The following is a 20,547-nucleotide window of genomic DNA, read 5'->3' on the forward strand; positions in this document are numbered from 1 at the left end:
AGTAATAATTTTAAATAAATTAGAATATTATGTTCATGCATACAGTTAAAGTAGACATTCCCCTGAATATGAACAAGGAAGAGAAGAGAAATCTAAATGTGTTTGTATAATAATCAGCTGGAATCTGATGGTATGGCAGTGTTTCCTTGGATTTTGAGCTGTGTTGTGCTAGTAATAAAACTAGATTTAGATTGTTATGAGAATAATCCAAACACTCCCTCTGATTTGCTAAGTTTTTTTAACTACTTATGCAATGTGAAACTCATATTATTGTTATAATTCTTTGTCTTGCTATGCTCTCTGCTTTTTTCTTCTCTTCCACTTCTCACTGCTAGGTCTTTCAGCTTTAGTACCAGCACATTGGATTAAGGGTAATATTTGGATACTTTTAAAGAGTGGTAGAATGCATCCTATGTACTAACAATACGGTTTATGTCCATTTGAACATATTTCAAAACTAAGTTCTATCTGTGTATTATTTAGATTATAAAGTAATAATTACTCATTTGACAACTATTTATTGATCCCATGGTCAGCTTTGGGAAAGCTCAATAGTTAATATGATTGAATAAATTGAAGCATTTCTTTACTACCAGCCACTCTAAACTAGATTTGGTCTATGTGTGTGTTAAGAGTTGTGGCAAGGTGCCTGGAATTATTACTGGAAATTCTATTATGACCTAATTATAAAGACTCATCAGCAGGAATACAGCACCGTAATAAGAAACAATAAAGCAGTTCATGTTATAGCTAGTTTTTATTTCTGTCTTTATCTAACCACAGACCAAAATATCTAAAAATATCCATTAAAGGACACTAATTATACTACTACTATTGTGTAAAATGCATAGGAAATGTGAACCTTGAGATGACTGAAAAATGGATTCAGTAGAGCTTTCCAACACAGGCAGTAGTTGACAAATATTATGTGCTGATTTTTGCATTGTGAGTAGTGAATGCATTGCTTGATAGGGAATTCACAAACATAGCAGACGTGTAATAACTACGTAAATGCCATGAATATTTAGGGACGAAGTGTGCAATTACTGTAGAGATAACGTGTATAGATTCACAGCATATCTTTTTGTTGCACATTTTATTGATTTTATTATTTTAATTTCTTTTTGGTCTGGAATGTTGATATTTGTGTGTTCTCTGTTTGTTGATATGTGTCTATCCTAATATGGATATGCTCAATACTTCTGTTTTGTTTTCTTGAGTAGTTATAGCACAGAACAGCTTTTACTGAGACTTGTAACTCCATTGGCCAAATAGATTTAATATGTAGCAGGTGCAGCTGCCCATCAATATCCGTATCCTTATTTCTTCTAGAAAAGAGTTCTAGAATCCCTCATATGAGTTTTTGCTGCTGACTCAGAAGAGCAATGAGATATTCCAAATCTTCGGTATTCAGCGCTAATTTTCTGCCATGAGACTTAGAGAAATTTAGGCTTTTTAACTCATAAACATACTTGTAAAGTCTGTTTTGAAGTTGGGAAAGACATGTTATTATTAAGGATATTTCATTTAAATATGTCAAGGCTTTACCTTAAGTACTTTTTTACCTACTTGGAAGCAAAATTTAAAATGATTTGCAATTTTGTAAAGGTATTGTCGTTCTGTCAGCCACCAAGTTCCAGATGCAGAATTATCTTCTGTCTTTCTCACTCTTCCTCTCCCCACCACCCCGCACTCCACCATATGCAAGTACAGTTTACACCAAATCCTGTCACTTTTCTCTGCACTGTTCCCTACTGTTTGCTACAACTTTAGTTTGGGCTTTAACACTTGGCTTCTTATTAACTACTATCACCTTCTGATTGATGTGGCTGCCACGTTATTTCCTCACTTCTCAGTCTATTCTACAAACTGGTGCCTGAGTAATCTTCTGAATGTGCTATTCTAATGGTGTCCCTGCATTGCTGAAGGCTTTTGTTACCGTACAAATGCAGTTTTCCTACCCAATGCACATAAAATAAAGCCAATTATTACAGCATCAGCTTTTGGGAGAAGAAATGTAGCTTTATTTTGTGAGATTGATCTGCAAGGAGACAGGAGCGTATGCTCTCAGATCTGCCTCCCCCATCCAGGGTTTGGTGCACAGTTTGTGGGATGAAGGGCAGGGCGGTCGGAAGTATGGAGATAGATAATTGGGGGTAAGGAGAAGTGAGGTAATTAATGATCTGCGCAAGTGTAGTCCAGCTTCGTGCCTCTTCATAGGACACATGTTCACCAAACGGCAGCATTACCATGATCTGAGGGTGGAGTTTTTAGCTCCTTGACGTCAGAAAGGTCACTTGTCGAGCATTTGCTCAGGCCCAGTTGATGAGTTGGTGGTCTCAACAGGCCTGAACTGGACAAGGGGTCTCAGTTCCTAAAAAACCACTCTTAATTACTCTGTTGATAAGATGAGTGAGTTGAACTGGTCCTGGAGGGCCCGTGGTTACACTTCCGGTTCCTTGTGATTATCCTGAGGCAACTTTTTTGCCTAGCCAAGAGGGCCTTCCACAGTCTTGGCTCTTCATCTTCATTTCTGCCCTTTACTTGAGGCCTGCTCTTTTTTCATTACATTCTTGCCTGTAACTCTGATCTGTTCTCTAGGACTATGCAGAGGAGGAAAAATAATTTTCCCTCTACCCGTCTAGGTTTTTGGCTGAGACCCTCCTGTAATAAAAAAGATAGACTATCAGGGGAAAAACAAACAGAAGCTTAATAACATATATGCCTACTGTTTGCATGGGAGATACCAAGGAAACCTAAGTAACTCTCCAAAATGGCCCAAACCATCACCTTAAGTACCATCTCCAGCTAAACACAAAAGAAGATATTGGAGGATAGGGAGCCAGTAGTGGGAGATTTTGAAGCAAAGCATAGTAAAGGAGGGTATGGTTGTTAGGCGGATTAAGTCTCTGCCTTCTCCGGTGATAAGAGTTTCTAGAGATTTAGAATCATCCTCCAGTTTCTAGTACAGGAGGGAGACACCCTTACAAATGGAGATTTCCTTTATAAATGTAAGTATCTCTTACGAAAGGGTAACTTCTAACTCGGTTTTCAGAGCTTCTCCTGTTTCTTAAAAATAATCAGCCTAAAATAATCCCTAAGTCAAAGAAGCGTATTTCGGGGTGGCAAATTCTGCTCCCTTTCGACTAGAATGTCCAGCTCTCTTCTCTCCATGATCTGATTCCTACCTGGCTCTCAAGGCTTACTTCCTTTGGGAAAATATTTCCCTGACTATCCTAGTCTACAGTGGTACTTTTTTCCCTCATGAGACTTAGAGCACTGTCTCCTTCCCCTTTTTTTTCACTGAACCACATAGTTTTTACTTTTGTGATTTGTTAGGCATTTTAAAATTTTATTTAGTAAAATCTAAAGCAACATTTTGTTTGCTGTCATTTCTCTGTCCATCCTTCTTAGGGCTTCTCCTGGGCCAGTTGACTGTACAATTTAGGAAGATCTCCCACCTCCTGTAGGACAGATTGGAGTCACATACAGGCTAAACTAGAGAATGTGTCTCTCCCTGAAACACCTCCATATTTTCTTGACCCGCATATCCAGATGATGTTGAAGCCCTTATTTTATTGGCATGTGAAGTTGCATTGTATTTATGGTCTTTAAATTCTTGGGCAGCATATCAATCTAGAATCAGAACATCTGGGTTGGTCCTGATTCTGCTATTTACTCACTGCCTAAAACATGGAAAAGTCAACTTCCTAGATGATTAGTTTCTTTCTATGTGAAATGAAGTATTAATAACAGACTTCTCATTTTTCAAGGTTATTCTGAGTCTTGAAAATAAGATTCATCTACTTGTATGTTAATGAACTTTATAATGTATTATACTTAACACATTTTTAGGCACTTAATATGTGCTAATATTAACTCATGCAATAACTCATCAAACTCTCAAAACAGCACTGTGTGGGGGACTAATACATATTACAGATGAGGAAACTGGAGAGCTTAATTAATTGCCCACAGTCACAGGTAGTCAGTGGTGGTACTGCAGTAGACATGGGCAGTGTGGCTCTGGACCCCAGTTGTAGCCATGACATCACATGACCTCTCTGTAAGTATCGCTGGTATTTTTAGCCACCTCTGCTCTGTGCTGTCACGATTTGCCTCTTCAGCCAAAAGCTTAGCAGTTTCAGAGACGTCCAAACTCAAGTCAATTGTGCATTCAAATCCTGGAACTTTTTTCCATTTTCATTTTAATTTAAAAAAGAAAATAAATGCAATGTCTAAATACTCAGAATAACAAGCCTGCTCTGTTATTAAAAAGATAAAGGGCTGTGGAAACTTAGGGGAAAATCACATGCTAATATTAATGCATATTGAGCTTATTTTATTTATTATTGGAAATTAGGGAATTCAGTATTTCAGCAATGAAAACAATGCAAATATAATGTACAAAATATATAGTGAAAAGACAGTTTGGGAACTTATGAGCTTTAATCCTTTTGTCTATTTTAGGACTTTCTGGGACAAGTGTTTTGTACATTGGGGGAGATTGTTGGTTCACAGGGAAGTCGCCTGGAAAAGCCAATAGTGTAAGTATTTTTTGATTCAGACAATGAAATGTTAACTCTTCAGTGTCTATTTTGGCAGTTTCGAATTGATGAATACATGGTTGTAGACCAAAAGTGGGTTTTAAAATCTTATTTGGGTTTTTTCTTCCAGCAAATAATTTTGACATGTTTGTAAAGGATAATTTATATGTTAGCTGTCATATGCCCTGCTACAAAATGTTCGCAAAATGAAAGTAGCAGATTTAAATAAGAAAATGTGTTGTTTTCCTTTTGGTTGTGCTAGTAAGTCTTAGATTTAGTACTTTTTGCAAAAGGTTTTACTCCTTTGGGCCAGGGACTATATGTAGCACCCCCTTTTATACCATACGTTTAATAAATGTATATTTAGTGATTGAGATTTTAATAGTAAGTTTTACTACAAAATTTGTCTGTAAGGAAGGCAGTAAGTGTGTAAATATTAAGAGAAGGCAGTCGTGAAGAATTATAGCTTTCACCTTCGTCTTCAATTCCTGAGCTCATGTTTCATTTTCAGATCAATTGCATGGGATGATCCTGTTTTCTCCAGTTCCAAATAGGGTGGAAAACAAACTCTAGACATTTCCCCTGACCTTTTCCTCTCCTTGTCGTCCTTCTTCCCCCATCTTAATCTTGATTATATTTGGATTCAAATATAATCTGTTATATTTACTGTTTATAAAAATCAAAAGATCTAGGAAAAATACTAAGGCATTTGCAGAGCGAACCACAATGTCTAAAGGTTTGGGGAATATCGAAGTCTGTGTCTTCACCAGTCTTTTAAGAATCTCAGACTCACAAAATAAATGTCAAAACTCCACAAATCTATTCACCTTTGACATCAAACACTTGAAATGACTGAGACATCATTCTTACTTTAACTATGTAAAACTGAACTTTATACTTAATGTGTTCAGTGCTATGCACAAACTTCTTAGGCTAATAAGTCTATGCATTCTAACTTCTTTGATTTAACTTGATTATCACAGAAAATTATTACCGAATGTCTGTTTGAAAACTTTTCATATCAACTACCTTTCTTTTCTTGTGTAATTTGTTTTCACATTAGTATAGAGTTTGGAAGTTTATGAGTCAAATGTATTTATGCTCACTTTAATAAGTAATTTGTATAGCAAATATAAATATTTTATTAAGTGTATATAATTCTCACTGCATTTTCTAGTCTAGTGACTTAGGCCCACGAGGATTTTTGGAAGATCACTAAATCTACCCTTTTTTTTTGCTGAAAAAAGAATCAATAATATATACAATGCCACCTTAAGGATGCCTTTGATATTCTTTGAGAGAAAAGAAAAACAGTTAAAATATAGTATTTTTATTTCAGGGCAACAGAATAGAGATTTTTATGGAACTGGCACTCATTTTTAAATTGATAATTTTATTGGAAATTTTTCTCTGATGTTATTTTCTCCATGAAAGGAAGTCATAACTCTTATTTCAGAAAACTCTTAAATTGCAGAAAATTTTTCCCAGTGGAAAATCACCGTTATATTAGTCTGGAGACATGTCAAAAAGTTGATATTATATTGGTTGGGGTATGTGGTAAATAGAATATAGTGTAAGATGTGGTCCTTGTTCAGCTGATTCAGCAGTTCTCACTAGACAAGACCAACGAAAACAAATTCATGCTAAAGGGTGAAGATACCTAGAGTAATGATTGGCAGAATATGTAAATGTTGGTAGTATTTGCTAGCAGTTGAGTCATGATCATTTTACATAATCAGAAAGGATGCAATGCCCTTTAGATTTTTCTTAGCTCCTGCTGAGGATGGGGTAGCATAAATGAGGCAAAGCGTTGGAAACCTCTTCAGACAACGTGGAGATATTGTAGCTACACGTTTTGCTACATCTATAGGATATTTTGTAATTTACGCAAGTTTATTAAAAGTGTTGATATTATATCTTTGTTATTGAAAAAGGTACAATTCATTCAATTTTTTAAAGTATATGTAACTAATCTTTTATTCAGCCATTGATGTTATTGGGCAATCTTTTCAGGCAAATAAACATTAAGAAAAGGGTTTAGAGGTGGGCTTATTGTTTGAGCAGTGAGAGATTTTTTTATTTTTCTAAGTAAGTTTAGCTAAGCAAGTGTTAGTTCTAAATGGGTAATGAAATGTAGGGCTTGGATGTAACAAAGAGATTGGTTACAAAAGAAAGAAACAAAGAAGAAAACTGTAAGAATTGCAGAATGGTGGCTTATTACATGAAGGAATTAAACTGAATACTTGAGATTAAGAGAACAAAGGAAAGAGATGAAAGGGAACTCAAATAGGAGATTAATAAAAAAAAACAGGACAGTAAAACTGAAAGCAGTTAGCTTGCTAGTGGAAGGATATTTTGCATTTATTCATCAAAGCATCCAGTAATATATTCATGTGCTCTCACCAGAGCAGTTACTCCAACCCAGGTGAACGCTGGATTGGAAAAAAACCACTTTGTGGTCACCCACCCTCTTGCTTGAGAAAATATTGGCTTTCATTAAAAACTCTAGCTATGGAAGGCATGTGTCTAGAGGAAAGGGAGTAGTAGGTGGATTGAAGAACCAGGTCCACTGGGCTAAGGATGCTGTCTTAAGCTCTTGGAAGTTCAAGTGCTTTGAGAGAAGATGCAGCTTCTATTCAAATGGCATTTTACCCCCTTACCTCACCCTCAAATGAGAAGCAATCAAAACCATTCATACTCTTTCTTTGAAAAGGCATAATTGGGTTGAGGAAGGGAGTGAAATACTGTTTGCATGGAATCTTTCTCTGCCCATAATGTTGAAATAGTCCTTTATAGCAGCTGGGCACTCTGTGGATGCTTTCCGATTCCACACTCATCCCTGCTAACCGTGGCCCAGTGACATCCTTTTCCATGTACTTGATGTTTTGAACCAATCTAATGGACAGATGGTGGGGAGAGATGGGAAGATTGGAAGATATGTGACATTTCAGTGGAGGAGGGAATGGCTTTGGAAGAAAGGTTGGAGCCAGGGAGAATATTGTAGATGATGCAAGGTCAGGAAAGTGTTTTCTTCTTTGACAGGAAGCTTGATGACAAACACAAATTCTAAAGGTTCCAAGTTTTATCACATAATATGTAAAAATAGTGGAATATGTGAAAGCATGGCAGAAATGATGAAGAAGTTCGCATTGGGGAAATAATATGTATTTAACAATGTAGCTCTTACATCCATAGCTCATAGTCCTTTTTACCTCCCCCTGCCCCTCTCCTCCCTTGTGAACCTGCCCTGGCCAGGGCTTAGCTATCTAGTTAAAGATAACATTGCAGGATGGTCAGTAAACATCCTACTGTTTTTCATGGTCTGTTTCTCATGGCTGCAGCTAGAAATAGAATTTGTACACTCTCCTGCTGCAGCCACTTTTGGCAATCTTGTTAAGCAGTCAGGAGATTTTCCCTATCTGGACGGCTATAGGCCTCAAAATTGCCACACAGGACATCTCCTGAGGCAGATAATGCACCTGTAATTAACAAAATTGACTCATCTTGAATTTAAGAAGTCTTTCTGTGTCCCAAATGTTCTTTATCTTAAATAGCATCGTCCAAGTGATTTAATGCTTATTTGTCAATTTGTTTTAGATTAGAGATTTATTTTCCAATTAGTTTCCCATTTATACTCTAAATTATTCAAAAATATTCCCTTGTTTTCTTCCCTTTAAATGGCCTTGTTTAAATTATTTTCCGTTGAGGTATTCAGAATAATTTCTTCTTAAAGGCCTCAGAGGTGGTCTTTTAAAAATGATGATATCTATAAAATTCAGATATTTAAAGCGAAGATACTAGAGCTTTAAATTATTTATTATTAATCAAGCCTTTAAAAACTAAATTATGTTTATTACAAAGGAAAAATGGTTTCTTGTATATAGGTTCATGCCCTATTAAATAATCAGAATTTAAATTTAAACTCAAGTCTTTTTATTTTCTGTACTTCAGTTATTGTCACTTTTAAAAAATAGATTTTCTCATTTTATTATGAGAATAAAAATTCTTTTTAAAATATTTTGTAGGAACTTAGGTGAAATTTTTTGAAACTGATGATCAAGAATTTTGTTTACTTTTTAATAGCAGCTCAAGATTTTCACAATTTCCAACAGTCTGTTCTGTTGGATTCAAGTTTTGAACAAACACATTTCTCATATCTTAATTCCATCTTACACTTTGGTCTTTTCCCTAACCCTCCTAAAATGAGTCTCGTGCTACTTAATTTGTCTGCAGCATTTACTGTGTCTTCCTATGACTCATCGGCTCCTCTCTTTAGATTCTCTCATTATTATTTAGCATTATACTCACTCAGCAGTGTGTTTTCTCATGCTGTGAGATTGTATCCAATTTTCTGCATGATGCTGTCAGAGAGTCTTATTCTATCTTTAGGGATCTCAGTGATGGATTCAGCAAAGCCTTCCAAAATGCTAGAATCAGCACCAGTTTAAGAAAGATTGCCATTCTTTCCTCTGGGAGGAAAGTATTTATTATATTCATCAAGTAATAGACCTGTTTGTTCCCGTTACTCTCATCCAGGCCTGACTGGTTCTGTATGAAAGGATGGGGCAAGAAGGCAGGGACTGGTTGTGATTAGAAAGAAGATTGTTACTATGGGGAGGAGCGGGAACTCCAGGGGTAACTGAACTAGCAGCTGCTTTGGGTAAGGGGAAAGATTATGTTCTCTGTAGGCTGGCTATAGCAGCTTGTGATCTAGGCAGTCAGTAGTGTGAGAGGATAAAGGGAGGGATCCAAGAGGTATTAGTGAGTGTCCCGACAGGTGTGAAGAGTATAGGGACAGGAACTCAGAGGCAGATGGTAACTGGAAGACCAGCTTGCAGTTGTCTGATGGACACAGGAATCCCAACTCTGACATAGGGTTCAGGGATCCAGCCCAATGGGTGCCGAAGTCCAAGAGAACATGGGGAAATATGGGAAGAGGAACAAAGTAGAAAGGAAGCTTGGGAAGAAGGCAGAAGACCAAAATGGAAGAATAGGGCTTGAGGCAGAGCCTTAAAGCCTTGGCTTAAAGATCTAACTCAAATGTGGCCTTATCCTGAAAGCTCTGTTGTGGCTGTGAGCGCATGTAGAGATCACGAGTCAGTGGGAGAAGGGAGAGGAGGAGCAGGAGGGATAGGAGAACAGTTAGTCTTGAAGGTGAGAAACATACAAACTTGCAATAAAGCAGCACGTCTTTATTGGACAGCTTTTCGCATGTGAAAATATCGTCAACTGTGGGGGAAATTTTGACCTTCAAAGTTGTCTTGACTTTATTAACTTCCCTGAAAATTAGATTGATGTTGTTATACTCTCCGGTTTATTTTATTAGAAAGAATGTTGAGCTGGGAATCAGAAGATGACGTTTTTAGTCTCATCTCTGCTACTAACTTGTAATATAATATTACAAAATTTACACATCTATATTGTATTTTTATCTCTGTGGGTCACATTTGTTATGAAGAATTTAGTCTGGAGATAAGTAAATAGCCACGTAGTGGAGTTGATAGTACATGGGCTTCCGGGGCAGTCAGACCTGGTTTCATAATTTATTAGGTGTATCATTTGAGCAAATTGCTTTAAATTCCTTAGCTCCAGTTTCCTCCCCTGAAACATATGAATAATACACTTTTAAAAGAGTCGCTGTAAGAAATAGCAATACTTTATATAATTGTCATGGAGAATACTGGAAGTTAATAAACACTCAAATGGTGGTTTTTAATATCGTGTTGTTATTAAATGTAGCCAATATATTGTAGGAAAGACCTCTTAAATCAAATCACCTAATAATATCCTCCCTCCCCCCTTTCCTCCCTCACTCCCATCCTTCGTTCCTGTCTTTCTGTCTGTTTTTTTGTCTTTATTTTCCTTGGAGAATTGTTTAGCTAGGAGTTCGGCAAGCTTACATAAAGGGCAATTTTCAACCAAACTTGATTACATTTATTTAAAATAAGTATAAACCAAATATAAATATTAAAAACTATTTTGTCTATTTTCAGTGTAGAGCTAAACAATCAAATTGGGGAAGTGAGTTAAATTTGTGCTTTTCATTAGGTTGGGTTTTCCAAGTGTACCTCGTTTTATTGTGCTTTGCAGATATTGTATTTTTACAAATTGAAGGTTTGTGGCAGCCCTGTGTAGAGAAAGTCTATTTATTGGTGCCATGGTTCCAATAGCATTTGCTTACTTTGTGTCTCTGTGTCACATTTTGATAATTCTTGCAATATTTCAAACTTTTCCAGTATTATGATGTTTGTTACGGTGAACTATGATCAGTGATCTTTGATGTTGCTATTGTAATTGTTTTGGGCTGCCGTGAACCACACCCATGCAAGTTGGCGAACTTAATATATAAATGTGTGTGTTCAACTGCTCCACTGACAGGCTGTTCCCCATCTCTCTCCCTCTCCTTGGGCCTCCCTGTTCCCTGACACAACAATATTGAAGTTAGACTAATTAATAACCCTACAATATTCTCTAAGCGTTCAAGTGAAAGGAAGAGTCGGCACATCTCTCACTTTAAATCAAAAGCTAGAAATGATTAAGCTTAGTGGGGAAGGCATGTCGAAAGCTGAGATAGGCTGAAAGCTAGGCCTCTTGCGCCAAACAATTAGCCAAATTGTGAATGCAAAGTAAAAGTTCTTAAAGGAAATTAAAAGTGCTACTCCAGTGAACACACAAATGATAAGAAGGCAAAACAGCCTTATTGCTGATATGGAGAAGGTTTTAGTGGTCTGAATAGAAGATCAAACCAGCTACAATATTCCTTTAAGCCAAAGCCTATTCCAAAACAAGGCTCTAACTCTCTTCAATTCTATGAAGGCTGAGAGAGGTGAGGAAGTTGCAGAAGAAAAGTTTGAAGCTGGCAGAGGTTGGTTCATGAGGTTTAAAGAAAGAAGCCATCTCCCTAGCATAAAAGTGCAAGGTGAAGCAGCAAGTGCTGATGTAGAAGCTGCAGCAAGGTATCCAGATCTGGCTAAGATAAGTAATGAAGGCGGCTACACTAAACAACAGATTTTCAATGTAGACAAACAGCCTTATATTGGAAGGAGATACCATCTAGGACTTTCATAGCTAGAGAGGAGAAGTCAGTGCCTGGCTTCAGAGATTCTAAGGACAGGCTGACTCTTGTTAGGGGCTAATGCAGCTGATGACTTTAAGTTAATGCGCATTTACCATTCTGAAAATCCTAGGGCCCTTAAGAATTATGCTAAATCTACTCTGCCTGTGCTCTATAAATGGAACAACAAAGCCTGGATGACAGCACATCTGTTTACAGCATGGTTTACTGAATATGTTAAGCCCACTGTTCAGAGCTACTGCTCAGAAAATAGATTCCTTTCAAACTCTTACTGCTCATTGACAATGCACCTAGTCGTCCAAGAGCTTTGATAGAGATGTACAGCGAGATTAATGTTGTTTTCATGCCTGCTAATGCAGCATCCATTCTGCAGCCCATGGATCAAGGAGTAAGTTCAACTTTCAAGTCTTATTATTTAAGAAGTACATTTCCAACGGCTATAGCTTCCGTAGATGGTGATTCTTCTGATGGAATCACTCCATCCTCTCATGGATCTAGGCAAAGTAAATTGAAAACCTTCTGGACAGGAGTCACCATTCTGTATGCCATTAAGAACATTCGTGATTCAGGGGAAGAAGTCAAAATATCAACATTAACAGGAGTTTGGAAGAAGTTGATGTCAGCCCTCACAGATGACTTTAAGGGGTTCAAGACTTCAGTGGAGAAAGTAACTGCAGATGTGCTGGAAATAGCAAGAGAACTGGAATTAGACGTGAAGCCTGAAGATGTGACTGAATTGCTGCAATCTCCTGATAAAACGTGAACAGATGAGGAGTCGCTCCTTATGGATGAGCAAAAAAAGTGGTTTCTTGAGATGGAATCTACTCCTGGTGAAGATGCTGTGAAGATTGTTGAAATGACAAGAAAGGATTTAGAATATTACGTAAACTGAGTTCATGAAGCAGCGGCAGGGTTTGAGAGGACTGACTCCAATTTTTAAAGAAGTTCTTCTGTAGGTTAAATGCTGTCAAATAGCATTGCATGCTACAGAGAAATGCTTTGTGAAAGGAAGACTCAATCAATGCAACAGACGTTATTGTCTTATTTTAAGAAACTTCACAGCCACCCCAACCTTCAGCAACCGCCACCCTGATCAGTCAGCAGCCATCACCATCGAAGCAAGACCCTCTACTAGCAAAAAGATTATGACACACTGAAGGCTCCGATGATGGTTAGCATTTTTTAGCAATCAAGTATGCTTTATTTAAGATATGTACATTGTTTTTTCAGACGTAATGCTATTGCACACTTAATAGATAGTGTGTTTTAGTATCACTACTAAAGTAGTGTAAACATTACTTTAGTGTAAACATTACTTTTGTATGCACTGGGAAACCAGAAAATTCACTTGACTTGCTTTATTGTGATACTTGCTTTATTGTGGTGGTCCAGAACTGAAATCACAATATCTCTGAGGCATGCCTGTGTAAGATAGTGTTATTATTTTGTTGGAAATGTCCTGAATTTCTAAAGCTTTGGGCCTGTGTTCATATGTAATTGCAAAATGTAATCTAGCGTTCAGTATCACTTAAAAATTATTTTTCTCTCATATGCAAAGATCACATAGATGTGAATACATATTAGTAATTTTCCTGTGATCCCACATGTTAAAAATTGAGCCACTGATTGCATCTTAGAGAGATGTTAGATGCTTCATGGACCTAGAGAAAAGCATTTATCTACCTCTGGGAGAGCCCCAAATGAAAAATTGTGTATTCTCTAAAGGCCAAGAGTAGAGGGAATTTCAGTACATTTCCTTCTGTATCTTGCACAAGGTTATGAGTCTTCCATATAAAGGAAATTTAATAAATGTTATGCTGGACCACTTTCTTACATTCATTCATGCATCTGACCTCATTTTCTGGAAGGATTTGCGAGGTTTAATTGTTTTAACCAAAATAAGCAGACTGTATACAGCTGCAAGCTCCCACACTTCTGCTCTACTCAGAAATTCCAGTGGTTATAGCTATAGGCCCATAGATGAAGAACTCTTCTGGATAGAAAGGCTTGTAAAGGATATGGCCAATCATGAGAGATATAGGTAAGATAAATAAATTTTTCTCAAAATAGCCCTTAATGTCATCATCAGAGACAAGCCTTAGAATGGTCGATCTGTTGTTCTGATTTGGGTGTTAGATTTCCTGTTCTATGAGGCTTGTGTACAAGTAACTCCATAAGAACCCCAGTTTAAGAAGGAAAAACAAAAGGCAAAATCATTTTATGTCAGTGCTTACAGTATAGACTATATTGCTGACTAGATTTGTTTACTTTTCTGTCAGACAAGCTGAGTGTAGTAGAGGTCTTAGAGATTCTTTACTATTTCTTTTAATTCACTTAATTCAACAAATCTTTACTGAGAATACATTATGGACCAGAAACTGTTAGCCACTGGGTATACAATTATGAAAACACAGAGTCGTTCCTGTCTTCGTTGAGTTTACCATCTATTCATTAAATGAATAATCACACAATTAAATATAATTACATGTTGATATAAACCCTATGAAAATTAGAGGACTGGCTTAGACTGGAATATATAGGCCATTTTTAGTATTTGAATTTTATCCTAAATGCAGTGGGAAAATTCATGATTTTTGTTCGAAGAGGTTCATTCACTTCTGTATGGAGAATGGTTGTGGGTAGTCAACAGAAAGATCAGTAAGTTAATTACTGTTGAAATAATCCTGTTCAAAGGATGAGAAGAATTGGGCTGATTAAAAATATATTTTGAGGGGCCAGCCCCATGGCGTAGCGGTTAGGTGCATGTGCTCCGCTGCTGGTGACCTGGGTTCGGATCCCGGGCGCACACCGAGGCACCGCTTGTCAGGCCATGCTGTGGCGGCATCCCACATAAAGTGGAAGAGGATGGGCATGGATGTTAGCCCAGGGCCAGTCTTCTTCAGCAAAAAAAGGAGGATTGGCATGGATGTTAGCTCAGGGCTGATCTTCCTCACACACACACACACACACACACACACAAAATATGTTTTGAAAGTTTATTTCACAAAGATTGGTGGTAGGCTGGTAGTCTTGGTTGAAGATTTCAAGAATGACCTTCAGATTTCTTACACAAGTAACTGGGTGGATGGATGTACTGTATTCTAAGGTGAAGATCATCCATTTCTGAGTTTGCCACAAGTGATCATAAGCTTTAGGAGTAGATGAGTCATTCTATCCTTGTATTGCAGATGCTGGTGTTTACCCGGAGTATAAACCTTTGCAACATTTTTTTTGTTTGTATTTGCCTAAATTCCTTGGTTGGGTTGAAAACTGGTAGAAAAACCTAACTGAAAGAAAGAAATGAATAAGGCATGATCTGCGTTGTTTTGGAAGATGGGTTCTAAATTAAATAGTACCTACTTTTATTAAATAAACATTCCTAGTTTCACTTAGTTTAAATATCAGATGAGTTTCTAAAGGGTTAGAACCTTTTTTATAGACAATGTTTAGAAATCACGTTGGGGTAAAATCTTGCAGAGAAACTGCAATTTTCTCTACAGTGAAATTCATTGCTCCTTTCTTCTTTCTCTCCTCCTGTATATGGCATAATTTGCTGATTCTGAGATTCAAAACGCAGGCTAGGAATATTAGTTCTATAGTTAAGCAAACTAGTAGGTGAGAAAAGACTTTTATGGGCCAACCTTGGAATAAGCATCTTGGTCTGAGCTCTTACTCACTGTTGAGATGAATGTTTGGAACAAACATTTGGGGATCGTCTCTGCTCCTATACTTACACTCAACTGGTTCTTTGTCTTCTAAGCAAGTGAAAGGGAGCGGTGAATGATTTTTTAAAATAATACCAGCAGCTAACTTGATTGAGTTCTCATAATGTGTTAGTTGCTATTCTACCTGCTTTACACATAGTAACTTCTTTAACCCTCATAGCACCATTATGAGGTAGGTAGGTATTGTTATTATCCCCATTCATCAGTGGAAGAAACCGAGACAAGGACTCAGGAGAAACCAGCTTCAAATAGGGTTGTTTGGCTTCTGAGCCAAACTGCTGCTTAACGACAGCACCATATTGCCTTCAGTAAATGAATATGTTTATGTACAGCTTTGAAAGAAAATTTAAATTTTTATTATATTTCATTTTAGTAATACAAAAGTATTTACTTAAAAGTCAAGAACACCTCTGGATGTTGAGAAGAGCTTTCAAGGGACATCCATTCTGACTAAGGTCATTTCAAGGATGAGATTCCTTCTAATTACCTCTCCCCCATACAACTCCTCCTCAGGCACAGTCCAGTGTCCCACTGTTTCCTGAGGTAAATAGTGCTTATCTCTTCAAAATTTCCGCTTCTTGCATCCATCTTGGGTCATGGACACTCAGCTTCTATGGGCTACTCCAGGCTTCCGTAGGATGTGCACTGAGACTCTGCTCTTCCCTGTGATTACTGAGAAGACAGCAATACCCTCTAAGTAAGGTGACATATGACTTTCCAGTGCCAGCCAGGTATGTCCAGGGGGCTTGCAGCCGCTCTTTCTGCGGTCAACTAAGATGAAAGTACTCTTCTGCAGGAGCGGCATTAAATTTTCTTAGTGCCAAAATAATCTAAATAGAAAGACTATTGGACGAAATTTTAAAAATAAATCCATATCTAGTTTTGGAAAGAAGTAAATAAGTATATCAGATTTTTTTTCCTTATCTTCTCAAAAATCATCATTTTGAATTCACAGTGTATTGACAAGTAAACTGAACCATGTTCTCATACTTCTTGGTCATTTCTTCCATTTGGTAATGCAGGATGACTTGCTTCCATTTCTAAAAACTCTGAGCTTTCTGCTGCTTTCTTCCCTATCAAAGATCGGAAGGAATAGAGATTAAACATACTGTTAGTGTTTTTATTTATTTATTTATTTTTAAAAAGCCTTTGTGAATAATTAACCTTGATTGGGGTATGGTGCCATTTTAGGTATAGGTAGATTCTCACAGTGCAACAGGATGTCCTGAGAATAAATTCTAGTAAGTGAAAAATCTCAATAATCTTTGCAACTCAACTGTCTGCTTTGATAGCAATATTGACTGGACCCTCCCTGTAATCTTAGAGATAGATCAATTGAATTACTCTTTCTCAATTTGAGTTAACTCTGATGAAAGACTCTAAACATGGAGGGCAGTTTAGTAAACTGACATTTCCAAATATATCTATATTCCAATATATTTTTAGTCTTTTGCATGAATGTATTCAGTTTTTTAAATATAAATACTATTTCTAGCTAACTGAATTGTTAGCTTCTCCCAGCATTATGAGCGTTCTTTCCTTCTTCCTTTCATATTATTTTTGTTTGTCTTAAATTCTCTATTGTCCTTTCTTAAGCAGGTCTACTGAAAAAAAATAATCAAAGGAATACACAGTAGATGCTCCTGTTCTGTTTTTATTAATTCTTCTGCGAACACATGTGGGTTCCACAGCATGCTGGAGCAAAGCACCTAAACAGCCTTCTAAAATTCAATCAAGAGGCTGAATACATCCCCACCCCCCATCCCTTTCTTCATGTAACAATTGTGAAAAGACTTAAAAAGAAACCATTATATCCTCTATATTGTAGAGACCTGTTGTTGTGCCTTGTAAGTAGTTAGAATTAAATAAATGTTTATTGAACTTAATTTTCCAGAATAATAGTCACACTATTATGCTTCTCCCCTTTTGTTAAGTACTCTAAGTGTCTCTCCTGCACATTATAACTTTGTGCTTCAGTTTCCCAGAACTTGGAACAGAATTCTTAGATTATAATATCATTGCTGCATATGCGTTTTATTACACTACAAATGCAAAGTATACTTTTAGTGTTATTAGCAACCTAATATTTCTGTAGATAGATGGCTAGAACTAATTTATCACAAGCAAAGAAAGTAATTTCTTAAAAATTTTTGACGTATGTGGTATTTAAGAGCTAGGATCACACCATTCTTATCAATAATTACTTCCAAAGAAAATCTCAATCTCCAGAGATTATAAGCAGTTTACTTGGTTTCTGTTACTGAAAAACTGTGTATCAAATCATTGATTGTACTCGTAGTGATTCTGTACCATGATAATAACAATCTTGTTTTCCTTTTAACGTCAACATTTACATTCTAACTATAAAACGAGATCACATTTAATTTAATTGTAATGTTAAAAATTACAGGGTAACGGATTGCTTGATGAGCACAGTGTTTCAAATTTTAAGCAAAGGTTATACTTTATTTAAAATATGACTTATTTTAACAGTGAGCATAGTATATTTCCTTTTATGATAACTGGTTTAATAAAATCTTAGAAATGGCATTTTGTTAATATTTTAGAGATAAAACATAATGCATAGAAAGATAAATGCATCAGATTTAAATGAATCATTAGTTTTGAAAAAACTGTACTTGCATGGATCTTTTATCTTTGCCTTTGGAAATGACATAATTTCCTCGTGTAATTAGATCTCAAAATAAAACTAACATACTAAAAATAAGTTTCTCTCCACTTGAATGTTAGAGTTTTCAGTTATTGGGCTATGTATGTGGCTTTGATTTTCTTTAACAAGAAACATTTGATATCTTATGCCATCAACCCCAGCTATTTACCTTCTCTGCATTCCCGCCCAGGTGGTCTGAGCACTATAGGGTCCTAGCACAGAAGCAAATGGTCTGGTGACACCACTGACTCCTGGGCTCCAGGCTCAGCTCCGCCTTCAATGCTCTGTGACCCTCATGGGCACATTTTCCCTGTCTCCTCAGCAGCGTTTACAAAAAGTTACAAATAACCTTCTTCAAAGTCTATCTCCTCTCCTCACCCCCTAGCCTTCCACTTTTACAACTTTACCTTTTACTCTCAGAGAATATAATACCAAATAATATTAGTTGCTAGATTCGGGCTGTATTTGTTATTTAACACTCTATCAGACTGTACCAAGAGCTTTACATATATTATAGCATTTAATCATTCCTCAACCTAGCGAAATAGAGATTATCAGTTATATTTTGCAGAGGAGCAAAGTGAGACTTAGAGAAATTAAATACCTTAACCAAAATCAAGAGAAGAAATCCCCAGAATAGCTTTCTAAAACTCAGGTCTGGCCCCTTAATCTTTCTTCGGTTTTTTGTCCGCTGCCTGTGAGATTTATTTTACCTTTTTCTCTCCTGGTTTAGTTGAGCATATTTCTCTTCTTCACCTAAACAGTCGCCTCCATCTGAGCCCTGGATCGCACTCCACACGGACATCCCTGGGGACCTGGCCTATATCTTCAGCTTTCTCCCTGCCATCCCTCAGACACGCAGCTGTGCTTCTACCTTATTCTTTGGCTCTCTCTCCATTCTTCCCATCATGGCAAATAATCTTCAAAGACTCTTGTACAGCTCCTCAGCTACCACTCCCTCTTCAACCTACTCTTCATGATTCCACTCAAGTGGCTTACTTGGGACTAGGCACCACCTCTGTGCCATATCCATCAGGTGCTTTCAATTCTCAACTGATTTAGCCTCTCTGTGGCTTTTGGTGCTATTGACCACCTCTTCCTTGAAGCTCCTCTCCCATTGCTTTCATGACACCATCTCTCCTAGTTTTCCTCCTGGCTTCCTGGAAGTCCTCTTACCCTCCTTCACTGGCCCAAGAATGACCTGAAATTGTGTGCAAAATGCTGGGTGACATTTTTCTCGTAGCTTTTATTGAGTCTCAGATGTGTCTGTGACTCAACAAAGGTTAAGACTTACAGCCTACAGGGTATGTTACTCTGGATGATCTCTGATATGGCCCTGATTTCAACTGTCAGCTATATGCTGTTGATGCTCACATCTTCTATCAATCATATTTCTCTCCTTGGTTCTAGATGCATATGTGCAACTGCCCACTGAACATAGATGTCTCAAAGAAATCTCAAACTGAATATACCCCGAAAGTGAATTTGCCATTTATATCACCAAAACTCCTCCTGCTCTGTCCTTTCTCTGTAACAGCATCACTAGACAGTTTTCTAAGCAAGATAGCTGGGAGTCATACTATGCTCTTTCTCCATTTCTCCTTCCTTTCCCAATAAGTGACCAAGTTTTCCAGAATCCCTCGTCCATCTCCACCTCCACTACCCTTGTGCAGCAACCTTTCTTACTTGGATAATTATGCAACTCTCCCAACCGGCCTTGATGTCTGTAGTTGCAGTCTGCATTAGTCCCATCTGCATGCACCAGTTCTGGAGTCAGATCTAAAATTCAGTCCCTTTCCTTGTTTGAAATCCTCCAATTCTTTCCCATAAGCTTTAGGGGAGAAAACTCAACTCTTTGCAATAACGCTTGAGACTCAGGTGTGTACTCTAATATTCCCAAACACATATTATTCTCTGAACAACTTGCATTTCCTTCAGTGGATCATATTCTCACATTGCTATGTCTGATCCCCGTGTGTGGAAGGTGTTTCTGCACTTTTTCCCGCTTGCCAGTATGTACTCACCTTGTTAGACTCAGTTCCTGTCATCTATGCAAAATCTCCCTTATTTCTGCCAGACGAGGGTTAATGCCCCATTTTTGGTGTTCTAGCACATGCGTCTTATTTCAGTTATAATATTCATCATCCTTTATTGTTACTGCATCAGTTACAGCGTCTTTACTGTGTGTTTGTTTTTCTTCCCACTGAGCTCCTTTAGGCTAGGGACTAAATCTTCTTCACTTTATCTGTTTCTCTACTATCTAGCACAATGCCTATAAAAGAGTAAGCACTCAATACATCTTTTTTAAATGATTATATTACTGAACCCTAGAGAGTACTAGTTGCCATGCCTTGCATATAAGTTGATAACAAATATTTGTTGCATAAATAAGTAAATGAATTTTATTCTGTTTGTATTGTAATTCTGTAAATCTAAGTGATCTATCTATATTCGTTTTGCTATTTGGACCTATAAATAATATGAAATACAAAGTTCTCTTTTCATTAGTATTTCACAGTCAGAAAGCCA

The 20,547-nt window shown here is 37.2% G+C and overlaps 1 protein-coding gene across 1 annotated transcript in view; it reads left to right on the top strand.

Moving 5' to 3' along the window:
• The window catches only part of CPNE8 (copine 8), a 204,262-nt gene that overhangs the window by 67,826 nt on the left and 115,889 nt on the right, over window positions 1–20,547 (top strand). Inside the window, exon 6 of the mRNA XM_004441153.3 lies at window positions 4,471–4,547. Coding sequence (XP_004441210.1) covers window positions 4,471–4,547 — 77 coding nt within the window. The remainder of the gene's footprint in view (window positions 1–4,470; window positions 4,548–20,547) is intronic.

The sequence above is a fragment of the Ceratotherium simum genome, chromosome 17, assembly GCF_057802395.1.
Source record: "Ceratotherium simum simum isolate JZ-2026a chromosome 17, ASM5780239v1, whole genome shotgun sequence".
NCBI classification, from domain to species: Eukaryota; Metazoa; Chordata; class Mammalia; order Perissodactyla; family Rhinocerotidae; genus Ceratotherium; species Ceratotherium simum.